At 48.3% G+C, this 23,465-nt stretch overlaps 1 protein-coding gene across 1 annotated transcript in view; it reads right to left on the reverse strand.

Annotated features, from left to right (window-relative positions):
- Positions 1-5,530: 5,530 nt before the first annotated feature.
- LOC147006547 (H(+)/Cl(-) exchange transporter 5-like) overlaps positions 5,531-23,465 on the reverse strand; it is a 22,460-nt gene continuing 4,525 nt past the window's right edge. The window contains exons 2-12 of the mRNA XM_085868583.1: positions 21,104-21,273; positions 20,716-20,815; positions 18,055-18,242; positions 15,518-15,640; positions 14,898-15,185; positions 14,245-14,651; positions 12,257-12,425; positions 9,470-9,656; positions 8,597-8,995; positions 7,187-7,403; positions 5,531-6,259 (exon numbers count right to left, since the gene is read on the reverse strand). Coding sequence (XP_085724709.1) covers positions 6,169-6,259; positions 7,187-7,403; positions 8,597-8,995; positions 9,470-9,656; positions 12,257-12,425; positions 14,245-14,651; positions 14,898-15,185; positions 15,518-15,640; positions 18,055-18,242; positions 20,716-20,815; positions 21,104-21,268 — 2,334 coding nt within the window. The 5' untranslated portion in view covers positions 21,269-21,273 and the 3' untranslated portion in view covers positions 5,531-6,168. The remainder of the gene's footprint in view (positions 6,260-7,186; positions 7,404-8,596; positions 8,996-9,469; positions 9,657-12,256; positions 12,426-14,244; positions 14,652-14,897; positions 15,186-15,517; positions 15,641-18,054; positions 18,243-20,715; positions 20,816-21,103; positions 21,274-23,465) is intronic.

Below are 23,465 nucleotides of genomic sequence, written 5' to 3' on the forward strand. Positions count from 1 at the left end.
AATTCATTCATTACTCCTTCTAAATCAACAATTCATTCATTAATCCTTCGAAATTAATAATTCAATCATTATTCCTTCTCAATCAATAATTCATTAAACATTCCTTCGACCTGGGGTGTGTTCCATGACCAATCAGCCTGTAAAGCGCTCGCCAAGCAGCTTAAGCACTCAAACAAGCACTCCTCCGAAACGGTTGATGAGGGGCATCTGGCTCGGCAAGCGATAGCGAGCTGCTTGGTCATGGAACACACCCTTGATGATGGAAGTGATGGTTAACCAGCCGAGGTGGAGTCGTGCTTCGAACGTCCCCTCTGGGTCTGGGACTGGGAGGACGGTGGTTCGATTCCCGGCCGAAAGAGACACAACGCACACAAACAGCCATATGTTGGCAACCGTAGCGCACGGGGTGTGTTCGTGGAAATGGACGGAGACACGGGTGGCGCCGTCTCACTCATGAGTGAAGCAGCTTTCCGTAACCTGTGAGGGAATTCTCAACAAGCCGGCCTCCGCTGGTCCCAGATCCGACTCACTGCGTAAACCGATGAGTCGATACAAGCCCAAGGCTCGTGTGACGTCACAGTAACCTCCAGCAACAACACCCACCAATTACAAGTGTTGATCGTCCCTGGGGATGGACCCACAATCGTGGGGATGGACCCACGCTCCTCGGTCGAAACCGGCTCGGTGTTGAGAAACTCAATTGGGAACACGTCCATCGACTGCAGGCTTCCAAGCCACCAACCGCACCGCGGCACCTCCTCGCTCGAGATAGCCGGACGTCTTCAAGGATGAACTCGGGACATTGAGTCAGTTCAGTCCTCAAATTGGGCTGATCCCGTTGTTCCTGTCGTGAAGGCAGACAAATCGATACGGCTTTGTGGGGACTACAAGATGTTCATCAACAAATGTTCCACCTCAGACAAATGTCCCGGACCATGAATCGATGACTGATACACAAATCTGAGCGGAGGACAGTCCTTCACCAAGCTCGACATGAGACTGGCCTACCTACAAGTCTTTCTGGATGAGGATTCCAAAGGATATCTCACCATCAACACGCATCGAGAGTTCTAAAGATAGAACCGCCTGAGTTTTGGTGTCAAATGGGCACCAGGAATCCACCAACGTTGTACGGATGGCCTGTTCACTGCTGAACCACACGTTGTCGTTTACCAAGATGACATCCTGGTCACTGGCCGCTCTGAGCTTCATCATCGTGACAACCTCGAACGTGTGCTACGCATTGTCTCCGACTCCGGACTACTCCTGCGGAGAGACAAGTGCGAGTCCCTGGTTCCGTCTGTGACCTATTTGTACCATCGTGTCGATGCCGCAGGCTTACGTCCCACTGGAGAGAAGATCAGAGCAATCTAAGACTCCCCGGCTCCGACCAACATTTCTGAACTCAAGGCTAACATCGGAATGCTGCAGCACCACAGCAGGCATGTCCCAAACATTGGTACCAAGCTTGGCCCACTGTATCGCCTGTTAGAAAAAGGCGTCAGCTGGAAATGGGACATTCCGGAGTCATCAGCCTTCCAGAAGTCAACAGACATGCTGCAGTCTTCGAATGTCCAAGTTCACTACGACCCAGACAAACACACGGTCCTGTCATGTGACGCGAGTCAGTACGGGGTTGGTGCTGTTTTGTCAGATTTATCCCCTCTCCTCTTCAGTTGTCCTCCCCTTCCTCCCGCCCTTGGTTCGCTAAAGCTTTGGCGAGGCAGTTGTCCTGAAACAACTTGTCTTTGCCTCATGGAAAGCAAACCCAACTGGGGGCAATCTCAGTTCCTTCCATAAAGCTTGGAACAAGTGTGTATCTACCCTCAGGAGAGCCAGGAAACAACATCTTTCTCATCTCAAGTCTGAACTCTCAAACCTCTCTCTGTCCTCAAAATCCTGGTGGCATCTAATCAAATCTGTTTCTGGTGTATGTTCCCCCCTCCATTAAGTCGCACCCAACTGTCCCTGGATTCTGTGTCCTTTTCTCCTTACAAGGTGGAGAGCTTGCTGTCAAACCTCGACTCAGATTCTGCAACCGGTCCAGACGGCATCAGCCCACGTGTCCTAAAAACCTGCTCCTCTGCTCTTGCTCACCCTCTCTCTGTTCTGCTCACCCTCTCATTTGCTCAACGTCATCTGCCATCTGCTTGGAAATCAGCAAATATTGGATGAAGGTCCTCAATGCCGGACATGAAATCAGAGCCATATCCCGAGACATATCACGTGCTTTCGATAAGGTCTGCCACCCTGCCACCCTACCCTGATCACCAAACACTCTTCCCATGGTCTCCAAGGCCATCTCCACTCATGGCTCGCGGACTTCATCTCCTGTCGCAGTCAACGTGTGGCCCTAAATGGAGTTCATTCATCCCTTCTTACTGTCAAGGCTGGAGTTCCTCAAGGTAGTGTTCTATGTGTGAGTGTGTACATGTTTCTGTGTATACGTGTGTGTATGTGTGTACATGTTTGTGTGTGTACATGTTTGTCGTTGTACATTAAAGCAGAAAGGGCACTGATCAAGTACGAGCAACGTCAATGTGTGTGAGTGTTATCACACACAAGATGGCAGGCAGCTTCCTGGAGCGGTCCATGGAGAGGTCTCTTGGTGCCGAGGTCCATAAAATGTCAATGACCTCGTTCCGTGGTGAAACGAGGACAACTTAAACCACTGAAACTGAATCCATGACTCATGAGTCATGTCAGAAAGCTGAGTTTGCATGTCATCGAGGACATGTGATTAAAGAGTGAATCTTGTCCTCGTTATCTTGTCCTCCTAACCCGAACCGCTGATCTGCACCAAGTGCAGACGTTCAGACAACAGAGGAATGTTTACCAACGTCTGGTATTAACTTAACGGTTAAAGTGCTTGGTTTAAGATCCCTGGGTGTTGTGTTCAAGCCCCTGTCGTCTGTTGAATTAACACCAGGTCGGGTTGACTCAGCTTGTGATCCTTCTGAGGTCGTGCAAAATGAGTACCGGTGTGCTGCTAACAGGGGCACTGTATCAGCAGCACAGCTGTGTCCCCAGAAAATGATAGATAGCCAAGCAGCCACAAGCTGCATGTCGGAATCAATAAATAAACAAGAAGGAGACGTTGTGCGGAGCACGATACGAACAAAATCGAACCCCTCTACACAGGTTGCCATGGATACATCGAATTGTCCATTTCATTGAGATTAAAATTGACAATCTCAATCGAAGCTCAGGTCAATCGGATGAGAATCGATTATTTTAGTCGTTTGACCTTGAATTGACCTTTGACCTTTTGACCTCAAAAATAGTTGCTTTCCCAACTCGGTGACGGACGATGCAAATCCTGTTCAACTCACATGGCGATACGATGTAAACTGACGATTTTTCAGCTGAAAATTGATGATTTTTGAAATATGACCTCAAGATGACCTTTGACCCTTGACTCCAAAATCAATAGGCTTCCACCTCCACAACTTGTTGAAGTTTCGTGAAGATCGGTTTTAATTTGTGACCTGTCGGCGATTGACAGACGACCAGACAAAATAACACAATCAACCGGACAATACACTTGAAAAATCTTCCATCTTGCAATGACATGTGATGTCTCCTCGAGGAGATAGAGGGGGGCGTGGTCTGCATGGTGCGGATCGAGTCGATAGAGGGTTTCGTGGTCTGTATGGTGAGGATCGAGTCGATAGAGGGTTTCGTGGTCTGCACGGTGAGGATCGAGTCGATAGAGGGTTTCGTGGTCTGTATGGTGAGGATCGAGTCGATAGAGGGGGGCGTGATTCAGTTTAAGGTGAGCGCAATTAGGGGTGAGACCACCATGAGGATCAGGTGAATCACATTGTGTGTTTTGAACTCCATACTTCGTTGAGATGCTGCAGATGCACTTGTACAACATTGTTCCTTTTTTGTTAGCTCACCTGGAACGTAGTTTCGGGGAGCTTCTGGGATGGCGCGCAGTCTGTCCGTCCGTCCGTCCGTCCGTCCGTCCACAAATACGTTTAACGTCTTCTCTGAGACTACACAAAGGATTTCGGTGAAACTTTACCACAACGTTCATCACCGTGTATGTACCAAAGTTTGTTCATGGCATTAAAAACATCGGGCCCGAAGGGTCATCCATGACTCCCCAGGCCCGACCCAGACTCTATTGACCTCTGACTCACAGCCAGCAGAGACATGATTGTAACTGCCAAGGTAAGTGAATCTCTCCACGACCTCAACATCCTCACCACAAACAGGTACAGACTGGACAGCAGCATCCAAGATGTCATTGAAAGCCTGGATCTTAGTTGTGACCCAGGAAACCCGTAATCCCAGCGGTTCCGACTCCTCATTCAGCACCTCGAGGGCTTCCATAAGGACATCCAGAGTTTCCGTAAAGATGATTGGATCATCTGCGAAATCAAGGTCAGAGATCTTGACATTAACAAACGATGAACCGCAGCTTGATCCCTCCGACATCCTCCCCAGAATCCAGTCCATACAAGCCAGCGCACTGAAAAGTGTGGGGGCCAGTACACACCCCTGACCAACTCCAGTAACAACTGGAAATAATTCAGAGATGGTACCACCACATCTCACAGCACTCTCAGAGTGCTGAAACTCTTCTCTGCGTTCGGTGAGGACCCGAAGACCCGAACCATCTTTTCTACCCCCGTTAACTACCGCAAATCCACCTCCTACAAATTCCCTACTTTCCTTCCTGAAAGTCCCTGTGGTGTCCATCTTGTTTACCCCGTGTACCCCTCCCCATCCCTCTCCCTTCCACAGATCTCCTAATGTGTCTGTTCCTCACTGTTTTGTGCTTCGCTCTCCAGCCCCTCTTATCTCTTGTTCCCCTTGTTGTACATTCTGTGTATTGGCTGTTATATGAGCCTCGACATTGCATGCAATAATAACAGTCTGCTTGATAATTTAAAAAAGGACAATCTGATCTCGATAGAAGATGAAGTGCATAAGTAAGCCATCATTCATTAATTATCGGTGTGCCGAGTTTGAACAACATCGGTAAATGCACGTCCGAGAAATGGTCGGTGACACGTCTAAGTGTCGAAATGTCCGCCAGTCGGCCATCTTCGATCGAATCGAGAAACAAAATGACGTGCACATGGATACCATCATTTCTTGTCTTTGTGCAAAGTTTGAACGACACATGTCTGAGATATGGCTGCGGACGGACGCCAATCCACAACCCCTCGTTTCGGACCAATTCCAACAGAGGTGAACAAAGCATTGCGACAAAGGATGTAGAACAAAGGTACAAAAAAATAAAATAAGGTGATCTTCATTGAGATGTCACTTCCCAGGGATTTTGTCCCAAAAATGAAGAAATCAAGAAAATGACCAAATACCAAGATCTCAAAAATGAAGTGAAAAGATCCTGGAAGCTCAAGAGATCCATAATTGTCCCAGTGATCATTGGAGCCATTCGAGTGATGAAGAAGACCCTTCCATAGATCTGAAAATCCATCCCTGGGAATATTACTACAAGCGAACTACAGTTGGAAGCTGTCTGGGGGTTCAGTGATGATCCTGAAGAGAGAGCCCTGGGAACAAGACTTTGAGAAGAAAACTTCACAGCTCGGTCCACGATTCGTGACCGTCCTTACCGAAACGGACGGGGATACTTCGATACCTGGGAGGACTCCGTTCCACCTTCTGAAACCCGCACATGGAGATAACAACCAACGACACACACACACACACACACGGCAAAAAAAGAGAACGGTGTGCTTTTCGCTGATTCAATTTATTCACATCACCCAGGGAAGGGACAGAGTCAGATGCCACATTGTACGGACGGTCACAGCGGCAGGAATTATTGAACCCATCTCCTCGTGAATAGCATTCAGATTCTGAGCATAAATACTAATAATAATAATAATAACACACCGATTTCACAAAAAAGGTCTCACCACCAACAACGACTGCAAGCTGAAAGAGAGCGAGAGCAACGCGACATGACCACTGTGCAAATCACACGACTGCAGTTGTTTTGAAGTGGTGGTAGTTGAGGACGAGGAGTGTCCGCAACATCAGGTGTGTAACCGGCTCACGAGATGAGATGTGCAGGCCGTCAGGTCAGGCAAGCAGTCTCTGTGTGCAACAACACGAACCACAAAGGTGTACGGAGAAGAGGCGACTGGTTCGAAGGAGGTAAACGATGAGACAAAGAGCACGCGCTTAGTGGAATAGGATGGAGTCTGGGTCCTGGTTGACCATCCAGGCCATGTGCCGAAGAACGTCCTTCTTGGTGATTATTCCCACCAATCTCCTGTCCACACCACATGCAGACACAAAGACATTGGACATCGTTCAGACAGGATACTCTCGCACATTCTTGCCATGTGGTGATTACAAACAGTTTGGTAAATTTCTGCACCACCATTTAGGAGGAGATTGTCCGTCCGTGACATTCACAGACAGACAGATGGAGCCAATTACTACATCCCTCCGTTTTTGCCAAAAGCTTGGGGACAATAAAAAAACAAGAGTATTTTAAGTAGATAATGATTCTCAATAATCATCCGACAATTTGATTGTTTGTCGATGTGCATGTGTGTGTCTACGCATGTGTGTGTCTGCGTGCGTGTGTGACGTTTGGACCGGAACGGCTTTCTTGAAGATCCGAAGACCATGTGGTGTGAAAATAGCACCAGCAGACAAAGCCATAAGGAGATGGGTGACAGACCAGTCAGTGGCAGATGCAAAAAGGTCAGGTCGTCCGAGGTCAGTGAGAACTGCGGCAAACATTGCGGCTGTCCAGGAAGACGTCGTACGTTCCCCGAAGAGATCACGTAAACGGCGACCTCATGAACTGCACATTCCTGAAACTTCACTGTGTCGGATTATGAAAACCGGAAAAGACCCAGGACCTTCCAGGAACCTGAGGACAATATTCGTTGAGAAATCCTTTACATGGAGTTGGAAACACTGGCATCAGTGATGGAGTGTGCTGCGCGGCGGGTACGATTTTGAGTGGATCCCCGTGGCGGTCACTTACTGATGCCCCTGATTTTCACGAAATAAATTGTGAACAATCTCAAAAGTTTGTTGGCGATCTACATTGCTGTTTGAAATACAGTCACGACTTTTGGCGGACCCTGTACTTTCAGTGTTTGTTGAAAAAAAATGAAAAACAAATCTGCTCATGTTCAAATTAAATAAACTCCACAAAACGCTGGGATAACATCCGACTGACCCGTTGTGGGTAACGAGCGATTGACGGATGCCGAGCTTGCGAAAGATGTCCACCAAGATGCCCATCGGCGTCTGGTCCGAGACGGTGAAAGGTGAAAGGTCAAGGATGGCATGCAACTTGAGAGGTGGAGGGTCGTCGGGTGGAAGACGAGGAACGTGGGGCCCAAAGTACACCCGAGAGTTGTTCACCACATTATCGATACGCTTCCGGGCATTCTCTGAGGACAACGAAGTGAAAAGGAAGGGACAATAAAGGGGACATGGGAATGCAGATGATCAGACATTAGTACTGCAAGAAAAAAAAAAAAACAGAAAATTCAAGTGAAGAGTCAAATAAAGAATTAAATAGGACATCGAAAAACATCTTCGAGTGCGAACCCTGCGTAGTCGCGGTTTATAAAATGTGACCTGCCTCGACTTTCACGGCCCCTGTGCTTCAGCTATTCACGGTTTTGGCGGGCCCATAAACCGTCTCCCACCAGCCACGCATAAAGCAGCTCGACACGTATACACCACCTTCTACTAGTCACTAACAGTGTGCATAAAGCAGCTCGACACGTATACACCACCTTCTACTAGTCACTAACAGTGTGCATAAAGCAGCTCTCCGCACTCATAAACCACCTCCAGCCACGCATAAAGCAACTTCCGCTTCCACGAATATTTTTCTTCAATCCAATGTGGCTGCCAAGCCATGTGACCTATCAATTATTCCTGAAACAAACTTGTCCACCAATGGCTTGGGGAACATTAGTGCGAAGTTTCCCCTCGATTTGTTCAGCCGTTCTGGAGAAGATTTTTTTTTTATCGGTTTTTTTGGTAAATCCAATATGGCTGCCAGTCAGCAATCTTTGATCAGATTGCAAAATAAAGTGAGGTGCACCTGTACGCCCTCATGAACTGTGCTTGTGCCAAGTATGAACAAAATCAGACAATGTGTGTCCGAGAAATGGTTGGGGACGCATTTAAGTAACAAAATGGCCGCCAGTCGGCCATCTTGGATCTGATCTCGAAACGAAATGACACACGTACGAGTGCCACGTCTGAACAACACCGGAAAGTGAATGCCGAAGAAATGATTGAGGACGCGTTGTGTTCAACACCGGGTTTTTCACAACTAAAATGGCCGCCAGTCGGCCATCTTTGATTTAATCGCAAAACAAATTGTTGCGCGAGCGTTTGCCATCATGTATTGTCTTTCTAACAAGCTTGAACAAAATGGCTGCGGACGGACGCACAGACGGATGGACGGACAAGACCCAATCCATGAGCCCCCGTTTCGGACTAAGTTCAACGGGGGAGAATAAATCGAAACTCAAAACAAGAGGTAACACAGTGAGCAGCACACAGCAACGAGGTGAGCAGATGACTGTGGTTTTAAAAAAAGGTTGGCGGACGAGGAGTTCAATACCTATTGCAATCGCAATGTCCCTTCGCAGCACAAAACCAACCGACTCCTGGGGTTCACGAGCGAGGATGACAGGAAAACCGTTGAAGGATCTAGAGCGGATTGTCGCTTCAAGATCATCGACGGTCAACTCTCCATCCGTGAGCACTGCCAGTGGAGGCTCAGAGCGTCGTGGGTGCATCACGTCCGCCGCCAGAGTCGTGAGGCTGAACTCCTCCGTGGCATGTAGGAATGGATATCCGTTGAGGCGAATGTGTGCGTCGTAGACCCCCTCGTGACCAAACGCATCCCCCACCCACTTGCTCGCCATTACCGCCACCATAAGCGGTAAAATGTACTCCAAGCCACCAGTCAGCTCAAACATGATCACGACCAAGGAGACAGTCATGCGGGTCACACCACCTGGAAAAAATCGTGGGTTCAAAGAGGAGGTGGGAAATGACACCAACCGTGTCACACCTGAGCAAGTACAGCCAAACGACCGATTCCAAGCACACAATTAAAAGCACGAAAGCGATTTTTCGATATTTAAAAATCTTCCCTCCAGGTCTTCAAAACAGCCGTTCACCACCATTTCTTATCGTCCCCCTTCCAAATCCTCGGTCTTTTCTACCCCCGTTAATCCACCCCAAACCCACCGACATTAAATTCCCTGCTTTCCTTCCTGAAAGTCCCACTCCCTTCCACAGATCTCCCAATGTCTCTGTTGTCCTTCCCTCTCCCACCCCTCTTGACTCATGCCCCCCTTGCTGTGCGTTGTGTGTTCGCTCTCATGCGAGCCTCGACAAAAAAAATTTGCATAACAATGAAACATCATTGTTTTAAAAAGCGAGTTTTCACAAGGCAGACAAAAGGAAAGAAAATCACATTATTTACCCAAGCAAGCTGCTGCCCCCACCATGGCGTACAATCCAGGAATGATGCACGAGGCACCGGAGCGACACCATTTGTTGAAGATCACCCAATCGGGATGTGCAGCAGCAATCAGTTCCATGGCGACCCCGAGCATCCGCCCAGCTATGGCTCCAACTGCCATGGAGGGGATAAAAAGGCCCGCAGGGATCTGGAGGAAGGTCAGGAACGCTCATGAGATGTGACCAACAAAGGAAACGATGGAAAAAAAAAACGTTCACTTCGGTCATTCCATCAGTTGCACAACCATCAGTGAGATCTGTTGCTGTTGCTCTGGAAGATCCGGGGTTGGGGGCGACTTTGTGGGGGGTTCCCAGGGCTTATCTTCTGGTGGTCTGGCCCTGAGGGTGCCAACCACAGATAAGTCCTCAAAACGTGGTGATCTGATCAATCCATCGAGTTTCGCAGAACATTTTTGAATTGAGACTTTCCAAGATGTTCGGCTTCGTCCCTTTCAGAGATCACATCCCTGATAGCTTCCTCGAGTCGTCTGTTTCTTGGTTTTTATTTTAATTTTCGGATATGTACACAATGTCGAGGCTCGTATAAGAGCGAACACACAGAACGTACAACATGGGGAGCAGGAGACGGAGAGGGAAGGGAAAAAACAGTGGGGAACAGAGACATGAGGACATCTGTGGAAGGGAGAGGGATGGGGTGGGGTACATGAGGTAAACAAGATGGACACTACAGGGACTTTCAGGTCCTTACAACTACAGGGACTTTCAGGTCCTTACAACTACAGGGACTTTCTGGAAGGAAAGCAGGGAATTTGAACGAGGTGGGTTTGCGGTGCATTCGCGGGAGTAGAAAAGATCATGGCTTTGGATGGGGGAAGATAAGAGGTGGTGGTGAACGGCTGTTTTGAAGACCTGGACGGAGGATGGGATTGAAGAGAATGTGGGAGTTTGGTCCAAAGATGGAAAAAAAAGAGGAATGAAGAGTGAAGGTGAGCAGTGAATCTTCATTTTGGTAGTTTTACCAGAAGGGCTGGCGGACCTTGAGCGCCCTGCAGAAATACAGGGAGGACAGATCGCAGTCAGAGCAGGGGGAGGGTGTGGGGAGGGAGGTGAGGCCAGAGAGGAGACGGTGAAAGACACAAAGACCACCGACCTGCCTGCGGTGAGACAGTGAGAGACCCAAAGACTGAGCCTCATTGCGGGAGATACCAATGATCTGAAATGCCTTGGTTTCCAAAGCGTGAAGCCAGAAATGGTGAGAGGCAGGACCACCAGCCCAGAGGGGAGAGCAGGACTCCATCAGGCCGCGGAAGAAAGCTTTGTATGTGGTCAGGAGCTCAGGAGTAAATCGGTGGTGGGGGGAGGGGAGGGTGGGTTCCAGATGGTCATAGTGAGAGTGTGAGATTTGTCAGGGTTGAAAGACATGTTCCACGTGTTGGATCAGTTTGTGATTTTATCCAGATCTGCAGAGAGTAAAGAAGCTGCTGCTTGCCGGTCTGAGGGATGACAGATGGTACGGCAGAGGGTGGAGTCATCAGCAAAGAGATATAGAGGATTTTCCAGAGTCAGAGAGATCAATGATGAAAACCTGAAAAAGAACAGGGCCCAGAACGCTACCTTGAGGAACTCCAGCCTGGACAGGAAGAGCGGATGAGAGAACTCCGTTAAGGACCACACGTTGGCTGCGACAGGAGAGGTAGTCTGCGAGCCATGAGTGGAGATGGCCTTCGATACCATAGGAAGAGAGTTTGGTGAGTAGAGCAGAGTGCCAGACCGTGTCAAAAGCACGTGATATGTCGAGGGATAATGGTTCTGATTTCACGTCTGGCATTGAGGACCTCCATCCTCCAGCTACAGCAACTCCTTGGGCATGATAACCATCAGAGCGACCAGACCAATAGTAGGTGTAACCACCCACCATGATCTCGCCGCTATCCGGTCTCCGAACCTCAAAGAGAGCTGCAATGCCGATGTCCAAACGTTTGAGCTCAGATGATAACAGAGACAGGTGATCATCCTCTCTTAGGGATAGGACATTCCAGGCACCCACCCGAATGGATCACCTCAGGTTAAGCTCAGGAGACCGCCGTCTGGTGGAGGACACCTCCGCACCACTCCGCCATACATCACCGCAATCTGACCCAGGAAGGTCTGACCCAGGAATTTGACCCAATTACCCCCGTGCTTTTCCTCCTCTCATCAAGGAATTGGGGTCCCGAAGGCTTTGCCCCAATTCCATCATCCGGTGAGCCGCCCTGCGGAGGGAAGCTGCACAGGAGGTCCTCCCACGGAGTGGATTTTCAGTTTTCTTTGCATCTGTGGATTTTGCGGAGTGAAGTGTTTTTACGGTGGCCGGAGTGCAAATCCTGCCACCAACCTCCTAACCGCAGGAGGACGTCCGCAGACACGGTTGGGTACGAGAAATGGATGGCCGTTGGCTCACGAGGAGCTCCTGCACCTTTCAGTTTCCTTGCTCTTCCCTAACCCGAGATGCTGTACACCAAAAACAACAAACATTTGAACATGAAAATGCAATGAAGATTGCCCTTTATTTTGATAAAAAAAATTCGTGTTCACCAGGTAACCACGTCACTGTAACATTGCGGTTCCGGGAAGGAAAAAAAAGGTGGGAAACCTGTACACATCCAATCACCATCGGCCTCCACCACGCCGGTCCGCGACAAGCCCTCTTGCCCATACAATGCCAGTTCCATCAATAAAATCAAATTAATGGTGAGAATACAAGTAAGAGAAAAGCCAACACATGGAAAGTCAATAAAATATCGCTCGCCTTGATGCCAAAAGTGAAGATGGTGATGAAGATTTTTAGAAGCAAAGCGAGACAGAGCTTCCACATTGCACTTTTCACCCCTGGTCCGGGCTGTCGTATCGCCAGTGCCGCTGATCCACTCACATTCCAAGTGCTGTTCGGCTCAAATCCTCCCGTGCTGTAGTTGGACCTGATAAATGAGGACAGGGATGGCGTGGAACATGGCAAACCAAGATGTTTTTTCCTGCCATCCGTGCGGGGACAACCAGCGTTGCACACACGTTGGAGTTTGCAGTTTTGTCACGTGTGCTCATGGACCCATACACAAAGCTTCCTTCCTTTTTATTTTTATTTTTTGTAAAGTGTAACAAAAACCTTCCCGGGAGTTCTCTGAATCCACAGTCGTTGGATTTATTGAAATCCGTCAATCCATTCTCAAGTTAGAACACTACAGACAGACTGACAGACAGACAGACAGACAGACAGACAGACACGGCTCATTTTATGATATAGATGTTTGTGCATTGTTTTGTGGTGTTTATTTTCATGAATAAAAGTTATTAATGACATAAAATAAAGTTTCTTTTCATGAGCCAATTACTCAACCTCGCTTTTTGTTTCGGGTAAAAATGGGTAAAAATGGGTAAAAAATTTTAAAAAAAAAAGTAAAAGATTGGGCTGTGGTTAATCTTGCAGGTGTGTTATCGAAAAGGTGATCGTCTTGAAACAAATAAAATCTGCTTAAAACGTTTCAAAGATGAATGTGACGTCAAACAAATGACCACAGGTATCCATTTGAAGACAATGACAAAAAAAGAAAAAAGGGTGGACACAGACGCGTGAAGCCGGCAACGGATACACAGAAGCCCACGGTTAGGATTGACAAAATTAAATAAAATGACACCTGTGCACAACCTGATGAAAGCAAAAGTGGAAAAATAATTAAATAAAAAGAAGTCACTTTTGGTACTTGTCCGTCCACGACGCGCGGGTTGACGGGACGGACTTGCAGTCCGCACACTGTCCTCGAAGCCGTCCGACCTGGACGTGGATCTCGAACCGGCTATAGACCGTCATCCCTGTGTTTCACAGGTTTGGAGAATCATCAGTGTGTGCGGCGTCCCTCGGATGGATGTGAAACTGGACCTGCCGTCTGCCAGCATTCCTTGGTGGACTTTAGAGATCCCCGCGGCGTCTTTCGCGAAGAGTAACTCATCCTGTTTCTCCAAAAGGATCGTCAAACGAACCCACCTGTCTATTTTCCTGGTCAACCAGTGGAAGAGGTGCGGTCTCTTCAACATATGTGGGCCTCGCCATCAGCCACGACCTCTCCTGGACTGACAACATCGACAATGTGGCCTCCAAAGCCAACCACAAATCGGGTATCCTCTGTCGATCCAAGTCTTTCCTTGGAAAATCGGAGCAACTCTCAGTCCACAAGGCCTTTGTCCTTCGCTCAATGGAGCGCTGCTCTCCCCGATGGGCTGGTGGCCCGGCATCCCATCTGTCTCTCTTGGATTCTGTGGAATGTAAAGTTCTCAACATTATCGGACTCTCCTCTGAGAAGGTTGAAGTGTGACATCTGTTGCCTTTGCATCGCAGGCAAGTCGGTGGTCTCTGTTTTCTACCCTCCCAAGCAACTCCAGGATCCATGTGTTCTTCCAGTAACCCCTTCTCGTTAAACATCCAATTTTCAGACTGACTGAACACCTCAACTCCTTTATTCCTCACTTTCCAGGATATGGAACCGCCTTCCATTTCCCCCCCCACTCTTCCCTCCAGTGCTTCCAGCAGGCAGTACACCGCCAACTCATGCCATCCCCAATCCTGACTCATGATCTTTATTATCCACATTAACCCTTGCAACCTAATCTTCTCACTTGCAAGTTTCAGTGTTTCCTCAACATTCCCACGCACGCAAAGTTTCGGGCCACGAGGTTTCGTGGTTTTTCCAAACTCTAATTACGAGCAGAACGCGTGAAGGGAGATGAGAAATGAAAGGGGCTCACCTGTAATCACAGAGTTCTGAAGACTCAAGAGGTCCACAGTTGTTGAAAAGATCTCTGATGAGTTGTCCGGTGTCGCCTCGAGTGTAAGGGTTGGGGTACGCGAGGAGGGCCGTCAAACCGGCCACGAGAACCACTTCAAGAACCGGGTGCTGGCCCTGGCGCGTGGTCTTGCGCTGACGGCACCAGGCGACGTTCGCACGGATGAACAAGGCCCCCCAGAGGCCACCGAGAACTCCAAGCAACACAAAAGGCAGCAGCTCGAACAAAAACCATGGCGTGTTGAACTTGAGGTAGAACAGAACCAGACGATCGTTTCCAAAGGGGTTAATGGCACGGAGCACGAAGGCAGCGACCAAGGCAGCGAAGAATGATCGCCACAAAGTCTTCATCGGGAAGTAGTAGCTCACCTAGTTAACAGGTGAGAAGGTAAAAAAAAAAAAAATTCCCAACTAGTATAGGATTCATCAAAGGAGGAAAACAATTGCAGATTTTAACAAAGGGCAGGTGACAATTATTCTATCATGATATTTAACATTTGTAAACATCTCGTACGCTCACTCTCTTCCCCGACTTCCACAATCCCATGCGTTCCCAGCTCCCTTGTTTGGCTTCCCTCTGACCCATCATTGTGATGCTTCCATCGTTAGTCCTACCTCCTCGAGAGAAAAAAGGACTCCACCGATGGGAGCACCAAAAGCCACAGACACTCCGGCGGCAGAAGCCGCAGACAGGACTTCTCGTCGCTTGGCTTCATTCCCATTGTACTTTGGAAACCAGTGCAAAGCGATGTTTCCCGCGCAGCAGGCCACGTGCACCAGAGGACCTTCCTTACCCAGGCTCAGACCCGAGGACACCGCCAGTACGAGTGTGACAACCTTCACCAGGAGGGTCCATTTTCCCAAATAACCACTGATGATGAACCCACCGAGAATAGTCTTGATCTGGGAGGTGGGAGGGGGGTGGAGGAGTCGAATCAAAATAAAACTCAGGACAATATCCTGATAATGAAGAGAGAACTAAAGGAAAAGGAAAAGTAATGAAAAGATGTTTGATTTCGCGAAGGCAAGGTGTGCAGTGATCAGGAGGAGAAGGTGAGAATGAAAAAGGAAGTCAAGCCAATCAGCAGCAGCAAAGAGGGAGCCAGTAGAAAAAAGAAGTATTAGTAATGATATGGGAAGAATGAGGGGTCAGGGGTGATGAAGCGGCATGGAGGAAACCAAGAGTGGTGTGCGGACAGCGGATGACATGCAAGTGGCATCATGTGTCGAGTAACCTCTGGAATTCCTGATCCACAGGCATAAGGGGCAAAAACCGCAACGAAGGAAACAGCAAGGAAAGCAAACGTCGCAGCCCAGGTCACATAACAGAGGTAGGCCACCAGGTACGCACGAGCACCCTGAAACACAAAGACAAACACAAAACTTATCCTCCTCGGCACAGCAGTCAGCAGCACTAAAACCATCCGTCATTGTCACGGGACATTGGTATGCGCTTCAGGTTGGGTTCAGGTGTCCAGGTCGCCGCATGTTGCTCATGAAACGGCTGCGAGCTCCGCATCGATGATCACAATTCGGATATTGCGGGGAAACGTCATCAATGATGCATCGATGACATTTCCCGTCAGATCAGATCTCTTTTGCCGCTTTACGTAGATACATCAGTGGGTATAACTTTCCTGAGGGTTGATGCATCCTGCCGATTCATCAACTTTAACCAATCTAAAGCTCCCAAATCGCTTCTCACAGTGGTCGCTCCTTCTCTTGGCTCAATCTGAAACTCTCAAATCACGGGTGTGCAGAATTTCCTTCAGATCTTTACACCGGGTCAATGCATGATCCAGTCGATGTCCTTACCGAGGATGTCTCCACGTGATCTTACTGTGGACAACCCCCCCCTGAAAGTGTGTGTTTGTTACACAGAGTCTGTGTGAAGCACGTCGCTCAAGAAGACATTTCAACATCGTCATTCATACGACCAACTCCATGCAGACCAAGTGAAGCTGACCAGGGCACAGCGACTGCAACTCGTCTAACATTGAAATTTCCCATGACAATGACCCTTTCAATGGACTTCGTGGTTAGTAAGACATGGGAGCGTCCCCCGTCTCCCCAGGACGGGCCATTGTAAAGACTTACATACTCAATGGGTTTAATTTTCCGAGACTCGTTGACAAGCAATCCTCATGAGCCTTCCTGATATTGATGTGGGAGGTCCACAGAGGCTTTTCGGCAAGTTCTTTTGTTGTAAAACCGACACAGTGCTCACGCCGTTCCGACTCTGCTTTTCCACTCTAAACGAGGAGAAAAAGACAGAAAATGTCATAGCCCCCCATGATTTTAGTAATTTTGTTGTACAAAGTTAAAGGGCGAGCCCATATTTGCAAGATCTATGCGCATGCGCAACTGACTTGAGTAGTCACGTGACATGGAAGATTGCGTACGATTGGGCAAGATTGCATAAGTACCAAAATGGCCGCCAGTCTACCAGTCGGCCATCTTTGATAAGATCATTAAAATAAAGTGAGGTGCACGTGTACGCCACCATGTACTGTGCTTGTGCCAAGTTTGAACAAAATCGGACCATGCGTGTTCAAGAAATGGTTGGGGACACGTTTGACTAACAAAATGGCCGCCAGTCCGCCATCTTGGATCTGATCTCGAAAACAAATGACGCTTATGTTAACCACCAATTGTTGGGTGTGTGCCAAATTTGAACAAGATCGGTGGAATGCATGTCCGAGAAACGGTTGAAGACGTGTTCAACATCGGGAGGGAGGGGGGGGGTTTACAACTAAAATGGCCGCCAGATGGCCATATTTGATCGAATCACGAAACGAAATGACGGGCATATGTATACCATCGTGTGTTGTATTTGTGCCAAGGTTAGACAAAATCGATCCAAACATATCCAAGATGTTTCTGCGGACAGACGGACACATAGACGGATGGGAGAAAGCCAATCCGTGAGCCCCCGTTTCGGACGAAGTCCAACGGGGGCTAAAAATGTGCAACTCATTTCACCCAGAGATACACTTCCAGCCAGTTTGGTCTCAATGATCACAGCAATGAAGAACACTTTTTATAGCGCCCCCCCCACCCCCAACTCTCGAGGGTAAGTAGTTCATCCAGAACTAGAAGTGCTTGGTTACCGGAGCTGCCGCGGACCTGTAGAATTTGCCCCGTACCAATGGGGGCGACCATCAAAACTCAAGTCATCAGCACATATGCCGAGGCAGAAAATATAGAAACTGGAGAGACCGCAGCCTTCGATGGGCCTCACGGCCTCCTCCTGTGTCAATGGTCCTTGCGAGGGAAATTATATTATTAATGTTGTTATTATTATTATTATTATTATTACAATAACCTCAAAGCAAGACAATGTTGAGATGTTTTGACTGTAACGCAGCTAAAGTGCCCGCCAGACATTGCTGTTTGCTCTTCAACCCACCCTCAGGGATCAGTCAGTACGATCCCTCATGGATCCAGACTATCACCCCACCCGTCCCCCAAATATTTCCTTTTTCCTTCCTGACCCCACTACCTGACCTGACCCTTGCTCCTGTATCAATCTTGTCCACCCACTGCATCTTCCCCTAATTTTGTCCCTCGGCCTTGCTGCAGGCATCGCCCCCTCTCTCTATTTCTGCTGTTCCTTTTGTTCTGTTGCATTCTGATCCGTTCCGTGCTCTAGCTCTTCCACGTGCCTTGCTTTGTGTACAAACAAAAGGTGCAGTTTGATTCGATAAGTCGAATTTTTCACCGTGAGGCCAATTCGGAATGAAGTGAGACTCGCTGTGCACCCAGTTCTCACATCTGTGCGACCGAGGACCAGTTGCGACCACATCTGCCATTCGGGGCAGAGATCACGCTCTTCAAACGTAGTCCCATTGGAGTCCCAGCAGCACTGCTTGCGGTTGTGCCAGAATGCAGACACGCAGACTCCTTCCTTCACGTCCGTCAGCCAATCCGCTGCTATGTCTATCAACCCTGCAAATGTGCCTGGGAAAGTGGAGATATACAAAAGTCTTGCCCAAGGATCATGCATTTGACTCATTATAAACCAATTGAGCACAATTGTTTGGTGTGGGCGAAATGATTTGGCAAGTATGACTGGTCAGTAAAGATAGCCAGCAGTGGGATCGATACGTATTGTTCAGGGTTTCCACCCCAGTCACGAGAGGCCTCTCGACCCGCTTCACAACCTTTGACCCTGAAGCCAACCAGCCGCAGATAACTCCGCTGCACGTCTGAGATGATCGATGTCGGTAGGGTCCTTGTGCCCAATTCCCCTGTTACCTTCCCGACAAATTAACATCCCCCATCCCCCCAGATAGGGAACCATACTCTCATAACCCCACCCCTACTTATCAATTAAGTACAGCCGAGCGGAATCGTAAGTGGGACGTCAGCTCGTCTGAGAGTCACGAAACTGTGGGGCAAAACTACCATCCACTATATGGACACGAGTGTCCAACCAACGGAGAAAGAGACAATCGAGCCAGTTGGAAATTATAACGGTCATGTTAACAAAAGGCACGTATTCAGCAAAGCAATGCAGTGTCACAAAAGAAAGTCTTACCCTCATACGCATAAGCCCATTAGACAATCACCTTGTCATGGAATCTACAGACATCGGCGCCTCGTTTACTCCGGGAAGTTAGACAAGCAAGGATGATAGACAGAGAGAGAGATAAAGAAGACAGAGCTCGTTAGCGACCCCTCGCTCAACTGATGCAAGTCTGTTGGCTTACAGTACATGGTCTCAACATGAAAAGAGGAAGGAGGAAGAAGAAGATAGGGTGATGGTGTAATGCGCCGTGTGCGGAGAAATGTGAATGCTTTGTAATGTGTCGAGGAAATCATGATTGTGTATCAGTACCTCTGGGGAAGCTTGGAGAGGGTGGGGTGAGGAGGGATACAGGAATGGTGGGCATGAAGTGGAGGGATGCTGAAGAGGGGAACACGTGTGAGGGGTGGGGTTGGAAGGATGTGAGCTTGTAGGAGATGTGAGGAAGGGTACCGACACGGAGACCTTCAAAGTCATTGGTATCTCCCTCGATGAAGCCGATTCTCTCGGTCTATCACTTTCATATGCAGACTGGTCAGTGGTCTTTCTGTCTTCTCTCACCTCCTTTCTGGTATTGCATCCTCTGCCCTTCCCATGCTTTGTACACCACCCACTACCTCTCCCCCTCCCCCACCCCTCCCCACTCAGGATTCTGTCGGGAGCTCGCAGTCTGCCAGCAACCTACTTCTGAAACTCTCAAATCCGGAATCACTGCTCACCTCCACTCATTCGTTTACCTTTTTACCCATCCTGAGAACCAACTTCCTCAATCTTTTTGAAAATATCATTTCCTCCTGGCCTTGAAGACAGCTTCACCACCATCTCAGGTCATTCCTCATCCAAAACCATGATCTTTTCTCCCTCCATTCACCCTTACTTATCTCAGTCACAGAGACATTCACAAACTTTGGCAGTGATAGTCATGTCTCTGCTGGCTGCGAGCCAGAGGTCAATAGACGTCTGGGTGGGCCTGGGGAGTCATGGATTCACTGGATCATGGGGTGTGGCATGATGTGACATGCCAGATGTGACACTTAGACTCTGACTTAGGATCTGTGATGGAGACTTAACTTCTTCGGTACCAGGTCTCTTTGAAGAATTCATGGCTATCGCTGCTCAGACTTTGTGTCCAACGAGTATTTTCTCAGAGAGATCTAAATGAGATTTGTTACCTGCATGGTCCGTGAGCGTCAGCTGCGGCTGTCTGGACATGTGGCTCGTTTTCCTGACGCTGATCCTGCTCACCAGATTCTCTCAACGAGGGATCCTCGTGAGTGGAGGAGGCCAATGGGCCGACCACGTGCCTCGTGGTTGCAGCAGGTTGATCGGCATCTCAAGGAGATGGGAATGGGCCAGGTATCTGCCTGGGGGGTGGCCAGACGGAGACCCCTGGAGTACCGGTGGAAAGTGGACGCGGCTGCGGCACATGCTCCCATACCGACCCTGACCTGATTCACCCTCCCTAAGCTGACCTGTTTCTGGGTTTCCAGGTTCCCAGGCCTCCCACCTTCTCCCTCAACCTCCTCTTCAGTGATTTTACATTAAAAAAAATTCCCCATTTCTGCTCCATTTCTGCTTCCCGTTTTCCCTTCGACTTCTTTGAGTTTGAAGCTATATTCTTCTTGTTCACCCCCTGTGTCCTCTCCTTGCCCCCATTCATCCCCGTGTCCCTTATTCCTCCAAATGTCCCTTTTATTTCATCCCTCCAACCTGCTGTTGTTGTGTCCCCGTCTCCCTCCTCCCTCCATCTCCTCTCCTTTTCGTTCCAGTACGTCATCCTCATCCGTTCAGTATTCTAGCTCCTCCACGAGCCTCGGCTCTGTATACAAAATAAAATTAAATAAAAACGGGACATCCTCAACACCGTCCCATCTTGTGGGAAAGAATGGGATATTTCACACTTACCTGTCATTATTCCTACCAAGGTAACCACCAACCATCCAGACGAGGCATCAAAAATGCTCCGAATATAGTTGCAAATGGAGTCCTTTCTCCGGTTTGTAATCTGCACAAAACAATGAGTGTTCATCGGGTGAGGGGCACCGCAATCAGAGAAATAAAGGAAAGAAACAGCGGAGATTTTCGGAGAAAATGAGAAGACGCAAGGGCTTGTGAAGGGGGGTTTAAAGGGGAAACACCTGTTAGGGTTTGTGGAGGTAGAGGAGGAGGGTGTGTGTGTGGGGGGGAAAGGTGGGGTTGAAGGGTTGAAGGGTAAACATCCATCAGAGTTTGTTGAAGGGGAGGAGGGAGAGGGAGGTTGAGAAAACCTTGACCCTCGCAGTGCATGACCCACCTTGCGATGACGATTCTGGTCTCGTGCTTTCTCTTTGACCCAGTCAATGGTATTAAAGTCTTCGTAGGTTCCTACTCCAGGTATTGACTCCTCGAGAAGATCCAGGAATCCCCCAGGGCACGGTGGTCCCTCCCCTCGTTCCAAACTTCCCGCACGAAGTTCCATTCCTCCTGCGTTGAAGTGTGAGATCCAGAAGAAAGAGGTGCACGGAAAAATAAAGGGGGGGAAGTGAGGAGGACAGGAGAAAGACTACAACCAAGAATCTTCTCTCCTTCTCAAGGAGAGAAATCAAACTCTCCTTCTCCCACCACCCTGCAACACATCCCAAATCAAAATGCACACCACCTTTTCCACTCCTGGTATGACACACCTGTACTTTATTACCTCCACCACCGAAGGTGAAGGAGGTGATGTTTTCACCCCTTTCTGCTTGTCTGTCTGTTTGTCTGTACGCACGATATCTCAAAGAGTTGGACGCGGATTCGGATGAAACTTGGCGGACGCGTTGGGTGTGTGACGAGGAAGAATTGATTCAATTTTGGTGAAGATCCGGATCCGGATCTAGATACGAGAATTATTTAATTTTCGAAGCGATTCCTCACCATTGAGAGATCGGACCAATAACGATATATATCGCAGGATATCTCAAACATCTATCGACCCCGACATGTTCTCCTGACGAGTGTCCTTCTCGTTTTAAAATCGAAAGCTGAAATTCGTAATCCAGCTCAAAATGTGATGGTTGCAATAAAAAGTTTAAAAATATTTTTGAAATTCACGAAACCGCAGTCATCGCCCTTTGATTCCTGCTGCAGGTTCCCTGAAAATCCATCAAACAGCCGTCCCTTCTTTGACCTGAGATAGTTACTCGATGTCCATCCTCCCACCGACGGACAGAACCCACTCATTCCATAAGCTTTGTCGATAACATGCTCCATCATTCTGGGGACTGAGAGCTCTGCCTTTTAAATCATTCACAAAGATGTCGTGGGAGAGAGCAGAATGAGAGAGAAGAGGCACGAAAGAATGAAATGAAGGAATTTTACGACTCCAACGTACAACAAAGATTTCAACTTGCACTAGGATAACAGTTCTGCCCCTAAAAAGGAAGAACATACTCCCGAATATACAGAGGTTTAAAAAAAAAAAAGATAACGACAAAAGAAATAATAATCACGTGACCCAATCAATTCGAGGGCAACAAGTGACTTCTCACCATGACACACACACACACACACACACACACACACACACACACACACACACACACACACACACACACACACACACACACACACACACAGCCTGGATTAACTATTTTTTAAAGCTTTTGACAGCATCCCACATTCATGGATGATAAAGTGTATGCAGATGTACATGATGAACCCCCAAAGTAGTCAAGCTGATTGAGAAAGCAATGGATCTCTGGAATACCACACTGATCCTGCAGCGATCGGGAGGAGAGATCAAAATACCAGGAGTGAAGATACGACGTGGGATCTTCCAAGAAGAAAGACCTCCCCCTACCCCCCCCCCCCCACTGTTTTCCCTGGCCCTGGAGCCACTGAGCAACCTTATTAACGAGCAAGGACATGGATATATCATGAAAACGTGTCTCCACCCAAGAAACAAAATCCAAGCCATACTCCAACTCGCGGTATCGGTGTTCCAATACAGCTGTGGAATGATAAACTGACTACAAGCAGATATCAATAAGCCAGACTTCAAAACAAGAAAACTCCTCACCATCCACAATACGTTCCACAAAAACCAGTGCATCCCGAGAATGTACCTGCCGAGACGAGAGGGAGCGGCCTGATGGAACTCAACCAGGTGGACAGAGCGACGAGTGTTGGACGAGCTGAGGATGTGAAATGCTCAACTGACTAACGGATTGAATTTGTAAACAAACCTGAAAAGGTATCCCTAACTCACCTTGCAAGGGATTTCAAAAAAACAGGTGTGAACAGAAGATGCTGCACAGGAAAATGAAACGGCAACAAATACAACCTCAACAATTGCAAAAAAAAGAAAAAATAAATATATCTAAGGTAGAGGTTCATTCAAAGTACACCGCCCCCACCCCCCCCCGCCCCTCCCATGCCAAATAAATAAATAACAAATCCTCCAGCGCGCAACATCTCCAGGGTGCTTTCAGCGCCCAGCGATGCCGCCTTGCAGCGCTGGCAGTCAGAATTGGGAGGGAGCGGGGTACAATAATTGATTTATTGCACAATTAAAATAAATAAGTAATAATCGTAAAATAATTAATTTCTTAATCAATTGGCAAATAGCATACCGAAACCACCACTGTTTCATCAGAATCTGCAACTCTTTGAAAATTAATCAATTGAGAAATTAA

The sequence above is a fragment of the Eptatretus burgeri genome, unplaced genomic scaffold (assembly GCF_056783735.1).
Source record: "Eptatretus burgeri isolate ZD-2024b unplaced genomic scaffold, Ebu_testis_v1 Ebu_testis_scaffold_3166, whole genome shotgun sequence".
Classification (NCBI taxonomy): Eukaryota; Metazoa; Chordata; class Myxini; order Myxiniformes; family Myxinidae; genus Eptatretus; species Eptatretus burgeri.